General features: G+C 37.0%; 1 protein-coding gene across 14 annotated transcripts in view; it reads left to right on the top strand.

Annotated features, from left to right (window-relative positions):
• The window catches only part of PPFIBP2 (PPFIA binding protein 2), a 115278-nt gene that overhangs the window by 89908 nt on the left and 12380 nt on the right, over positions 1–12990 (top strand). For 13 of the 14 annotated variants that reach the window (XM_084521951.1, XM_084521953.1, XM_084521952.1 and 10 more), the window contains 8 exons: positions 1524–1585; positions 3734–3809; positions 7038–7144; positions 7331–7395; positions 7658–7726; positions 8203–8263; positions 10550–10591; positions 12568–12721. In XM_084521951.1, the coding sequence (XP_084378077.1) occupies positions 1524–1585; positions 3734–3809; positions 7038–7144; positions 7331–7395; positions 7658–7726; positions 8203–8263; positions 10550–10591; positions 12568–12721 (636 nt within the window). The remainder of the gene's footprint in view (positions 1–1523; positions 1586–3733; positions 3810–7037; positions 7145–7330; positions 7396–7657; positions 7727–8202; positions 8264–10549; positions 10592–12567; positions 12722–12990) is intronic. The other variant, XM_084521948.1, reaches the window with a different exon arrangement.

The raw sequence follows: 12990 nt of genomic DNA, 5'->3' as shown, positions 1-12990 counted from the left end.
AAGATTTCACTTCAGAAAATAAATCAGAGGTTCACAAAACAGATAGTTGGACTTCAAACGGACATTGTCAAGGTTAACAGAGCCAAAACTTAACCTTTACCTCTTTTTATTTGTACATATGTAAAACCCATACAATATCTGGAAAGATGACTTTTCTTATTGCAAAATTGAAAAGAAAGAGGGAAGGATTTGGGTCTGAAAAAAAAAAAAACTGTTTCTATATGTGATGTTGTTATAAATATTCTAAGTAAAGTTTGCTTTGTGTGCTTAAAAATACCTCGACATCAGTTCTTTTTGAAGTCTAATATTTTTTAACAGAAATCATTAGGACTGTGATTTCTAATGGCTTTTTAATTTTTTTCCAATTGCTTGCCCACTGTCTGCTGGCTTCAGTTTTTGATTTGGCTGTGTCCATGCATGTCTTGAATTACTAAGTGTTCTCTTTTGCAAGAGAAATGTTTGCAAAGTTCATTTACGTGTTTTAAAATGTAATCATTACAGGGTGTATATTTTTCAGAATCACTACTAGAAAACAGTAATTCCAGTTTTTGCAAATAGTTGAGAAATTGCATTGTATATTCAACATTTAGTTATAAAACCTTTTAAAATGCTCTTTTACAGTATTGATTCTCTTTCTTCTCTCTCACTTCATGCCTGCACATCTGTTTTTCATAGTCCTTTGTGAAACAAATGGGACTGGTCTAATGTCAATGCATGAATTCCTGAAGTGGCAGCTTCAGCAGATAAATTATTTCAGGTTCTATCTCCATAATCTAGATTTGCTTTAGTGCAAGTTGGTACCAGAGGACTTGTTAAGAATATAATGTAGAGAAAAAATGAAAGATTTGGTTCAGCAAAGTTCGGATGATGTAATTAACAACCTCATATGTTTCAGAAAATGTGTTTTTTTGGGTGTTTTTGACTATATCATTTTTTAATAGCCTCTGAGTCTATATTGTAACACCATCTTGTGTGAGGCAGTTATGTATTAGCTCTTGATGCAGATTTTAACTCAGTTATTTATACTGAGCTGTTTTAAGAAAAAAGTATTTTACAAATTTTCCTCATTATAGAATATCAAAATGGTTATTGTTATTTTTCATTTTCAAGACTCATGAATATCCTTGAACTAATTCTCATAAGCTTGAGAATATTTTTCCCAGATGGAATAAAATTAATTTTCAATCACACTTAAATTTATTTCCATAAATGTATAACAGCAAACACGCTCTCATCTTTTGCAAAATAAGCTTCGCTGTTTCTTTTATTTTTATTTCTTGAATTTTAGAATATGAAATAGCATTGTGTAGCCTCTTATAAACAAAACCAGCTTGTTTGTGTTGTGTGATGCTTTTAATAGTTAGCTGTTGAAAAGCTTTAAATTAAATGTAGTTTAATTTGCCATGCCACTGACGTGGTTTTGGTAATTTATAAGAACATGGAGAGTATAGTACAAAACAGATATCAGTTACACTAAATATAGCAAGTATATTTTTCTCATAACATTTTGAAAACATTTTTAGATCAAGAAGTTCAACGGTTGAAGATAGGAATGGAATCTTTATTGGCTGCAAATGAAGAAAAGGTGAGAAAACATCATTCTTTCTACGTCATAAAAATGAAATGTTGGTTTTGAATCTCTGTAATGATCTGAATTGCCTGCTTTCCACAAGCATATGATATCGCCCTGATTTTTGGATTAATGCCATGAGACTGTGACAGAATGTTTATTTTTATAAAGTAGGAATTGTGTCTGACCTTGCTAACCTGTAGTAGAACTCGTTAGTTACATTACATTCCAGACGGGAGCATGTGTTGGTTTCACCCTGCTGGACCGCTGAACTCCACCACAACCATGCTCTCAATCGCCCTCCTCAAAGGAAGGGGAGAGAAAATAATATGGAAAGGGCTCAAGAGTTGAGATAAGGACAGGGAGATCACTCAACAATTATTGTCATGGTGAAAAAAAGACTCAGCATAGGGAGATACATGTAATCCATTCTTTATTACCTGTTATTAACAAGTTAGAGCAGAGAGAAACTAAAATTAAACAAACTCAAGACACCTTCCCCCACACACAGACTTTCTCTTCCACCTCTTCTCCTTGAGTAGTGCAGCGGAACAGGCAATTGGGGCTAATGATGCTTCATCTCTGCTGCTTCTTCACAGTCCCTCTCTGCCCCTGCTCCCCATGGGGTCTCTCCCTCAGGATGCCGTCCTTCCTGCACTGATCCTGCAGGGGCTGTCCACAGGCAGCAGCTCTTCAGGAACTGCTCCAGCATGGGTCCATACCATGAGGTCCATCCATCCCCCAGGAGCAAACTGCTCCAGCATGGGTCCCCCACGGGTGGGTGGCAGCTCCCCCCATGTGCCCTGCTCCTGCGTGGGCTCCTCTCCACGGGCTGCAGCTCTGACCCGGGGCCTGCTCCTGTGGGGGCTCTCCATGGGCCGCAGCGTCCTCCAGGCCACATCCACCTGCTCCACCAGGGGCTCCTCCATGGGCTGCAGCCACTCCTGCAGCCCCCAACTACCAAACCCTTGCCCATACACCCAATACAGAACAGAAAGCCAAGGTTGTAACGAGCAGAATCTCTGGTTTTCTGCTATTAGAAAGTGCTAGGATGTGCTCATCTTAGGCAGTTCTTTATTTTCCAAACTTGATCTGAAGTATACATTGGTATCCCTAGTTCACATTGTGATAGAAAAATAAAGTAAAAAATGCCTTTGGTTCAGACTAAACTCTTCTAAGAATAGGGATCAGGTCTGAAAGAGACAAGGGCTAAAAAGCCGAAAGGAGTGTGGGGAGTAATAAGGAGAGGAAGAGTGAAATTAGATACATTTAAATTGTAAATATGTTTGTTGTTGTTGTTGCTGTTTTTTGACTCTCATCACCTCCGCTGCTTGTCTGTCAATTGAACAATTCAAGTGCAAAGCCTTCAGATGTCATTGACTTATTACATAAAGTGTTCCTTATTTTTAGAAGTTTTATTCATGATTAGTTCTTGAGGAAATTGTAGTTCTTGTTTTATGATAATAAACAGGCAACAAGATTTTCTTTTTTGGTGACATATTTACATATGATCACTTACCCAGTAATACGCATTCCTAAAAACTTCCTTCAGTAAGTGGGGGATCTGGACAGAGCAATGTTAATTCTAGGGAAAATTAATGAAACTCATAACGATCTCTAGTTTTTACACACTCAGAAAGGTAAAATTTACATCTGGAAAATAAAAGATGTAGCAACATCTCTTTCCAAAATTGTTACAAGGCTCCATAAGTTTTTTGAATTTGAAGGGAACAAAATACTGTTGATTATGTCCTAATATCTGGGTATACTGACAGGGAAAGGAGGGTCATTTCCTTGGAAACTAGTGGTCAGTTGACTCACAGGTTAATAAATGTTCAATATAGAGCCATTACCTTCAATAGTCTCACAAAATAAAATATTCTGCTTTTGTGAGACCCCACCCGGAGTCCTATATTCAGCTCTGTGGCTCTCAGCTCAAGAAAGACGTGGAGCTGTTGGAGCAAGTCCACAGGAGGGCCATGAGGATATTCTGAGGGCTGGAGCTCTTCTCCTGTGAATAAAGGCCAAGAAAGCTGGGGTTGTTGAGAAAATCCCAGTCCATCTTTCTGTTTCCAGGCCAAAATCACAAAAATTAATGTGTCATAATAGTGTAGTATAAAAATTCAGGATTTTTAATATGATTTCATTTTCTGCTTTTCACAGGACCGCCGAATAGAGGAGTTAACACTATTGCTAAGCCAGTACAGAAGGGTCAAGGAAATAATGATTGCAGCTCATGGTAAAATGTCTTGTGAATAATTTCCTAGTATCAGATCATTTAAAAACTTCATGTACTACAACTACTATTTGTTGGCTGTTGAATTTACGTGTATAATACTATATAGTTCATTATATATACATTTGTATCATGCTGGGGTGCTGAAAGAGTAGAAAGAACCACAATATTCCTTGAGCAGGCTTGTAGGCCTGTGTGGTTTTGACTGTAGCTGGTGGAAATTTTGTTTTTGGTTCTTATGTTATAGTCAGTAAAAAAAAAAAAAAAAAAAAAATCTGCCTGAGGATTTAGTTACAACATTAGTATTCAGAGAGACTTCTGTGACTGAATCTCATGTTCAGCTCCCTAAATTTTACCCTAAAATGCTTAAAATGCTTTCTACGTCAGTTAATAGTAAATTCCTCTGTAGAGCCTAATTTTGGTGCTATATTCTGCTATGTATGGTGCCATTAAAGATTTTGATTGGTAAGGATGGCTGATGAGATCACTGCTCTAGTTGTACAGCTATGTGAACTGCTCATCAGTCAGGTCTGAAGTCCTGCAGTTCTACCTCATTATGTGCCAAGGCAATCCAAAGCCAGCACTGCTTTCCTTAAAATGCTTTACTATATGTTGCAGTAGGGCAGGAACTTTGGTTGCAGAACTCCTACATCCATGCAGTGATGGCTGGGTGGACAGCTGGTGCCATGGTGTTATTAGAACCTTCATGCAGCGCTGTCACTCCTCGCTGATGGGACTCCTGTAAGTCTCTTCCCTAGCGTAGGCCCATGCCTTAAGTCCTTCATGGCCAAAGCTCCATACTTCATTTTTCCCTCCTGCTGGTTGTCATTCCCTCAGTTGCACATGGATTGTAGACATCTGATGAAAAGGAATTAGAGCAGAAAGGGTGAAAAGGGCTGAGCAAACAGCAGGATGCTGCTCATTCTGAGACATAATCTGTAGATGGAGGGACAATTAAGAAAGTTCATTCAAATTAGTTAAACGCACAAGTTTCCAGCAGTTTTATTAAATTGCACTAAATCCCGTTCTAGAATCTGTTATGCAAAATTAAAATGACAGTTTAATTAATCACCTCCTGCAGATGAATTAAAGCATACAGATAGGTATTAAGTTTGTATGGTATTTTCTACGACAAGTTTTTACAGTTTAAAGTGAAACCAGGAGACCTTAGTGGATGGTGAACCTTAAATAATTAATTAGATTGTACATTCAGATTTCATACACCACAGTTCAATTCAGGAATGGCAGTAATGATCAGCACCAGCCAGCCACCTAGAGTTAAAGGAAGCAGTGTTTTCCTTCATCATGCTTTTTATACTGCATTTATCACAGGGAATCTGGAATCTGATCTCTTACTGTTAGGAGGACCTTTTTTCTTCTTTGTCTCTGACATATTGCTGAAAGAGATGCAATGAAAATATTAAGTTCTGTTGCCCTTTTCCCTCCCCTAAGAAAACTCCTCACAGCTGACTAGGCAGGTTCTGGTTTGGAGAGAATGACTAGAAATCCACGGTTGCTTTGGTGCACAGAATATTATATGTATAAACCACATGCTGGCTGTACAGATTAGGGTGCACCATCCCCTTGTTGGGATATGCTTTTGGAGGAGGCTTTTGTGCATAAGCAAGGTGCAAGCCATGATGGTCTGGATTATTGAGTTGATACTGCTGAGAGTATGATGGAGTTAGTGTATGCTAGTGTAGACATTCCGTACAGTATTAACTAAAATACTAGTGATGCTCAGCATATTAAAACAAAAACCCCAAACCTGTGTGAGAACTGGAGTGTATACTTAGATCCTCCATAAAAGAGGTACATGCTGTGATGCCTCCATTTTCTTCATAGCCCCAATGAGCTTGTTACCTTGTCTGTGTTTTTGTGAGAATTTCATGGTTAGATTACCAATAAATATTTCTCCTTTAAAAAAAAAAAATAAAATATATATATATATATATATATTATTTCTAGAGGCAGGTTTTAAATGTTCCCTCTGAAGTGTAATCCCTGCTTAAAAGTTGTTTTATTAGGGTCAATGGATTGAAATCTTCAGTCTCATATAACTGTTAAGAAATAATTACATGACTGAAACACATTACATTGTAAGTGTCACTTTTTTCTGCTAAAGGGGACCAGTAAGTTACATTAACAATAGAGGACTAACTTGTCATGATAGGTAACATGTACACTAAAAAAAATATGTGTTTTGGATTAAAGTAGTACATCAGCTTGAAACAGTTATTGATATCTGAATAAAATGTAGAGGAACTATCATGAGCCACTACAGGTAGCTCTTATGGTTTTAGTAATTTGTGCTGAGGGGCTGCCTACCAGGAACCATAGTTTGTGATGTTATCAGCACTAAGTTTCACTTCATATCCTGAAGGACCAGTGGTCAGTATCAAGTTTTTTGACAGTGTTTTTAGCTCAACAGCATGATAACCGAGCTCATGTCAAATGACTTTTTAAAAGGTCTCTCTTCTCAACAGTGAGAAGGCTAAAACATAAGATTTGATGCTTTTACATAACTGCCTAGAGCTATTGCACCTCCATCACTTAAATTGGGATTTATCAAAGTACTTAAATGTCAGTCTAAATTTCTCCGTCATGGCATATCTGCTCTTCCATATCCTGTATGTAATCCCGTGCATGAAATACCTCCAGAAGATTTCTCATCCAAAATACTCTGGAAGTTTGCTGAGCACTAAATATTCAGACTTTAATTTAGTATTTCAGCTTTGACAATTCAACAATAAAAATCTTCTTCAATAGTGAATTTGGAATATTTCAGTTTGGGATATCCAGAAAACCATGAAGTATGTTTACATGTTCATCCTCAAAGTGAGCATGGGGCACTGCATTATGATACATTCAACGTCTAACATGTATCCTATAAAGTGATAAACTGTGAGAAGGAAAATGGTACCAACTTGAATTTCCCTTACAACATCAAATTGTGAATTAAAGTAGTTCAGAAGCTGTCTCATAAGCAGCTCAGCTACTGAGAACAGAGAACAGCAGATGACTATATTTGTTGTCAGCTCACTTGTAAATCAGAGCACTAAGGAGGGCTGGGAAGTGGGAAAGGCTGCCAAACTAGATGCGTCAGATGAAGACTGAAGTGGAATGTAGAGACTGAAGTATTTAGATTGTCTGAATATGGTCCTAAATGTTATATTTTTTTTTTTTGACTTGTTTCTCTCCCTTTCTACTTCTAATCTTTAATGCTTGCAGGCTCTTCAGACAGAATTCTATCTGGTGGCAATGAAGAGGAACTTGAAGGAACTTTAAGGAAATGGAATATTTTGAACAATCCTCAAGGAGATCTATTTAAATCAGAGGTATGTAGTAAAGATGTTTTAGAACCACATTCTGATGTAAATATGAGTTGTTTGTCTTGGTTTCTCTGTAGTAGCAAAGATAATGTAGACAAGGGTTTTGCCCTGGCTGAATTTTTGTGCCTATTGCTATGGGCACTTCAGATTCAGACACTAGAGTTACAGGCTTAAAACTTCTATTTTACATAGGCCTCTTCAGGAGAATTGCCACCAGCTACGTTATCTCCAGTGCCACACAAAGCTACAGAAATCAGGCAAGACTTTTGTTTCTCACTTTTTATTGGGATTGTCCTAAGTCTACATTATTTAATTTAAGTGTTGCTATCTAGTCTTGCCTGTTCTTAACTACCCAGAAGTTCTTGCAAAGCTGTGAAAGAAGTGTAATTTTGTAAATTACAAATGTAAATTTTTAATGCTTAGTTGTATGAGGTTTGGACTACACAAATGAATTAGTCATTTTATATATCAGAAGATATATGTATTATAGTACTTAATATATTTTATTCTGATTTGAAGTGGAACCATTCCAGTATCTTCAACTAATCTAACCCCTTCACAAGAAGAAACTTTGGAAATCCTAAATAGGTAAGAATTGGTAACACTAACTGAAATATACAACATATAGCCAGATGTTTTTTGATAATTCTGTTTTCTCCTTCCATTTTTAAAATCTTTTAAAAAGCCCTTAATATTGCACAGTGTTTGCAGAGAGTTATTAAAGTCTACTTTTGCTTGTTACGGGTATCTTAAAAAGTCATTTATATATATAAGGTTTAAAACTGGATATTGGACCTTATTGCCTTTTGTTGTTGATAAGCATGGCCATGTTCCTGTTTCTGACATCGTCTACATGAGTACTATGTTTTAAACCCAGGACTATGAATTTTAAGCTAAAAAACAAAACAAAACGAAACAAAACAAAAACAATCTCCTAGTTCTGAATTATCTGTTATTTGAAGATATTATGTGATATATGATAGCTGTCACATGATACCGTTGTGACATACACAAGCATATTATGTTGCATTTACAATGCCTTTTTTGCCTGTTATTATTTTAAGGGTCCCACAGAAAAAAAAATCAAGTAGTTTAGAAGACTTGCAGAGTGAATCCCTGGAAAAGGTTGGTTTATTTGTACTCAAAATTTCTGGCGTTAAATCTCTAGAATAAAAGATAAAGGTCAAGTATAAATATTGTTTGCTTCAGATATAGTAAACCTAACCACCACTGATGTCGTATGTGGAAAAAAAAAACCCTAGTGATATAATAGTTCAGGTTCATCTTTTGGCCCCAGTGCTAATCTTAGAGTAAACAAATGATTTGACACATCCTCAAATTCAGCTTTTCAACTAAGAGAAAAAAAAAATATTTAAGAGAAATTGTCGTGGTTTAACCCGGCCGGCAGCTAAACACCACACAGCCGTTCGCTCACTCTCTCCCCTCCCTCTCTGGGACGGGGAAGAGAAATGGAAAGTGAAGCCCGTGAGTTGAGATAAAGACAGTTTAATAAGATAGGAAAATAATAATAACAATAATAATAATAATACAATGATGATAATAGTACTACTAATAATAATGTGTACAAACAAGTGATGCACAATGCAATTGCTCACCACCTGCTGACTGATGCCCAGCCTAACCCCGAGCAGTCTGGCCCCCTCCCCCCGGCTAGCCACCCCTATATATTGTTTAGCATGATGTCAGATGGTATGGAATACCCCTTTGGCTCGTTTGGGTCACCTGTCCTGGGTCTGTCCCCTCCCAGCTCTTACTGCACCCCCAGCCTGCCCATTGGCAGGACAGAGCAAGAAGCTGAGACGTCCTTGGCTTGGTGTAAGCACTGCTCTGCAACAATTAAAACATCGGGGTGTTATCAGCACTCTTCTCATCCTAAGCCAAAACACAGCATTCTACCAGCTACTAGGAAGAAAATTAACTCTGTTCTAACTGAAACCAGGACAGAAGCACAGCAAATAATGAGAAGTCATTTTGTTGAACTGCAGTATGATTTTGTTTATAGATTACTGTTTTAAAAATGTCTTTGATTTCCAATCTGCTAAAATATTAAGACAACATACCTGGAAGTATTAAAAAGAAGCATTGGGACTGGGTGTGCATTTTCACATAGGATTCCTTTGAGTGTTTGCACGTAAATATGAATGCCACTTCCTAACTTTGACTTCTGATATAAATGGCATTCTTGAAGATGGTAGTGATGCTGCCTTAGTTAAACAGCAGTAGCACTGTTGTTAACTCCAAGGCTTCATTCCATTCCAGAGTAAAGACTTTCCAATTTACCAAGTCTCATTATGCTATGGTCCAGAGGTTTTATTTGTCATTATGTACGCTGAAGTTTTTTTCTGCATGTGTACGTGTAACTTACAGGACTATTACTGACATTTTCTATGCCAAAACTAGGCTTAATACTAGATTACATGACCAAATAAAATGTTTGAAATTTATGTTGCACTCATTTGATTGTGGTCACACACATGACAGATCATTTGACAGCTAACATTTCATTCTGTGTGTAATTTATGAAGGTCTGTTTTCTTTTCATAACTTTTAAATTATTTTCGTGTCTTAATCTTGTCTTAAAAAAAATATCTATTTGTCTCTATGATATGATAAGGCTCCACCTACACATTTAGGCTGCAAATCTGCTGTATCTATCAAATCAGAGTCCATATAGAAAAAATGAAGGATGTGACAGAACTTTAGTCAGTGAGACCCTAGTTCAGCAAGGAATTTGAATTGTATGCCCTAATTTAGGCATGAGGCTTCTTAGTGAAATAAATGAGACCAGACCTCCCTATATTTAAACAAGAAGTAGTCACAACTTAACCAAAACTAAGCCCCAGAAAACTTGTTTTGCTGACACAGCACAAGACTTTGCTCCTGTCACTGAGTCCAGCAGAACCTGTGCTGCTGGTGTTGTTTGCACAAAACTCAAACTCCAATTGTGTCCAGCAACAATAAAAATGAAATAAAACATACTGGTGTTTCTGACCTAGCCATGCTTATATTTTTCACGGCTCTTCTTCATGGTTTCAGATGGATCCATACAGTACTGCATAAATTCTCTTTTAACATCAGACGTTTTCATACCGTTTTAAGTGTTATGTGGCTGCCATGGGACCACCCAGAAGCCTAAAAATAGCAAAATCTCTTTGATCACAACAGAACCTAAACTGGGCACAAAATTAGTAAACTGGTTTGAACAAACACATTTAAAGGTTAAATACTTTATAAAATGAAGAGATAACAGACCTTGTAATATGTTGTCAATGCATTAAGTAGTGTCACTATAGTAATCGCACTATAATTGATGTATGTATGTTAATACTAACATTTGTCTGTTGCTTTTTTCCATCAAACTTTGAAATTATTCTCCCTGCAACTCCGTAGTATGTAGAAGGAAAACCAGTACAGCCTGTTGTAGAACAAGAGGTATATTAACTGTAAACTCTTCTAACATTTATCTGCTGTGATGTGCTGTGATGGTATGGCTGTTTTCATTTTGTATTCATCTTCCCTTTCAAAATGTTTGCAAAGTTCATGTACTTGACAAACTTTGGGAACAAGGGTAGGGGTAAGGATTTGTGTGTGTGTGTTTTCTTTATCAACAAGCTGTTTGGGTGTGTAATGTCAGTTTCAGAAAATACAGTGCTAATATTTGATTAAAGTAATAAATGGTTTCTCCACTCATGTAATGTTAGTTGCTAGTGGGGGCACACTGTAACTGCCAAAACAGGAGCAGGGATGGGACACACAGTGCCCAAAATTCAGGAATCTGGTCCATGATTATAGAATCACAAAGATCCCTCTTGGCTTTGAAATAAAAATTGAATAAACCAGTGGTTATCTAATTAAATATTTCATGTATCATTCTGTCACAGACAAAGTTTTATCTAAGTATTTCAAAACAATTTTGTTTAAATTGGGTTACTAATTAGGAGAATCCTGTATTTTTCTGTGCACTAAATACATTTTGCGTATTTTCAGCACATTATTTTCCTACCTTACCTCCTTTCTGTTTCTGTCATCTGTCAGTATGAGCTTATTTCAAAATACACATTGAATGTACACCACTCCCACAATGTCAATTGGAGTTACAGGTTCATTGCTTTTCCAGAAAAGCCTCTCCATTCTTGTAATTTTGACAGTTGTGATACATATATATATATATATTTTGTCCAGTCATGGCTCCTTCATCTTTTCCTCTGGAGTCAGTATTGATGAAGTCTCAGCGCAAACTTTCCAAAACTGTAGCCAAGGGCATCTGTGCAATACATACTTTGGCTGCAGAAAATCTTGTTAGGCCCAAAACTGTCAGATCTGTATGCAGGTTCTAAACTACCTTTGTACAAGGGGCAGGATTCCAAATTAGTCGGTAACTGTAAAATTGAATGCATGGAAGATGAAGGGACTCTCTATTTTAAGCATAGCCTACATAGCAGTACCCTTTCAATACAAGATACTGCATGCTGGCTTTGAGGACCACCTCTTGTGACCTCTGTTGCTTGAGGAAGGTCCTCCCAGCGTAAGTAATCTCTCTGATGCCACTGGTCCTATGTACGTGTACCATAGGTGTAGGCAAAAGTAAGGCTGCAGGCCTAAAGTATGGCTATTTTAGTCTGATGTGGACAGAAATTGTATAGAATATGTAAGCTCTAAAATACAGGTCAGTCCATGCTTTTTAACCAGCATACATCCAAGATATACATTGTGGTTAGGTACAACACAGTTGGTATTTACTATATGCTTTGCAGTTTGCGTTCAACTTTTTTTTTTTTTTCAACTTAGCAATTGTAACCTTAGTTATCCAGAGAGGTCTTGATTCTTACAGAAGTTACATTTCTGTAGCCTATCCTCATTTTTGATTCTTTGAAAGTGATTAATGGAGGTGGGCAAATATGACTGGCCAAATTTGAGTTACACAAATACTTTTGGCTTAAATTCCATCAAGATACAACTGTAAGGCAAAAACATAGACACTCTGATGAAATATGAAGGAAAAATTTGGCAGGGCAAAGAATGGGCTAAGAAATGACTAAATTTATTTCTGGCACTGTCAAAAGTGGGCCTTGAAAGGCATAAATTATTATATATGGTGCCAAAAAAATCATGACAAACCAGGTAATATTCAATATATATATATTATGGTTTAATATAATATATGGTATAGCTGAAAGGGAAGGAGAAGATGAGGGAAGAGAAGGTTGGGTCTTAGCTAGAAAATCATGGCAGCTGATTATTAGATTTAAATTGGTATATTAAATATTAGATTTAAATTGAAATGTCTGTGAAAAGGAACATGCCAAACTTCAAAATACTTTTTCTAAATTTATAAATGACTATTGTGTACTAGATTGTAAATGCAATGAGTGATTTGCCTTTTTCTCTATCCTCTAAAAAAAATGCAGAGTAAGCCACTTGTGAAAGGCAGCAAATACCAAACTTTGCCAGGAAAACTGCCTCGACCCTTACAGAATGGAGAACAGGGAACATATAACACATCAAATTCACCAGACTCATGTGGCATGAACGACAGTGAGGACAACAGCATCCTGGGCCTGAGTAAGTGTCCCTGCCTCTCTGAGAGGTGGCGGGGGGGTTATGTAAGAGGCAAACAAGAAAACTAAAAATGGGGAAATACCATGTTATATAACCTTCTGTGTTACAATAACGTATGATGTTCGGGTGGCTCACTGAGGGAAAGTTCTGTTTTTAACAATATATCAAAAATATTCTAGATGGGCTCACTGGAGAGTGAAGGGTGACTTTAGTTGGAACATTCTTTTTGTTGCACTGGATGACATTTAATTTGCTGACGTCAGTGATAGCAT

Source organism: Aythya ferina (assembly GCF_964211825.1).
Source record: "Aythya ferina genome assembly, chromosome: 5".
NCBI classification, from domain to species: Eukaryota; Metazoa; Chordata; class Aves; order Anseriformes; family Anatidae; genus Aythya; species Aythya ferina.
This window is presented reverse-complemented; position numbering and strand designations above follow the sequence as displayed.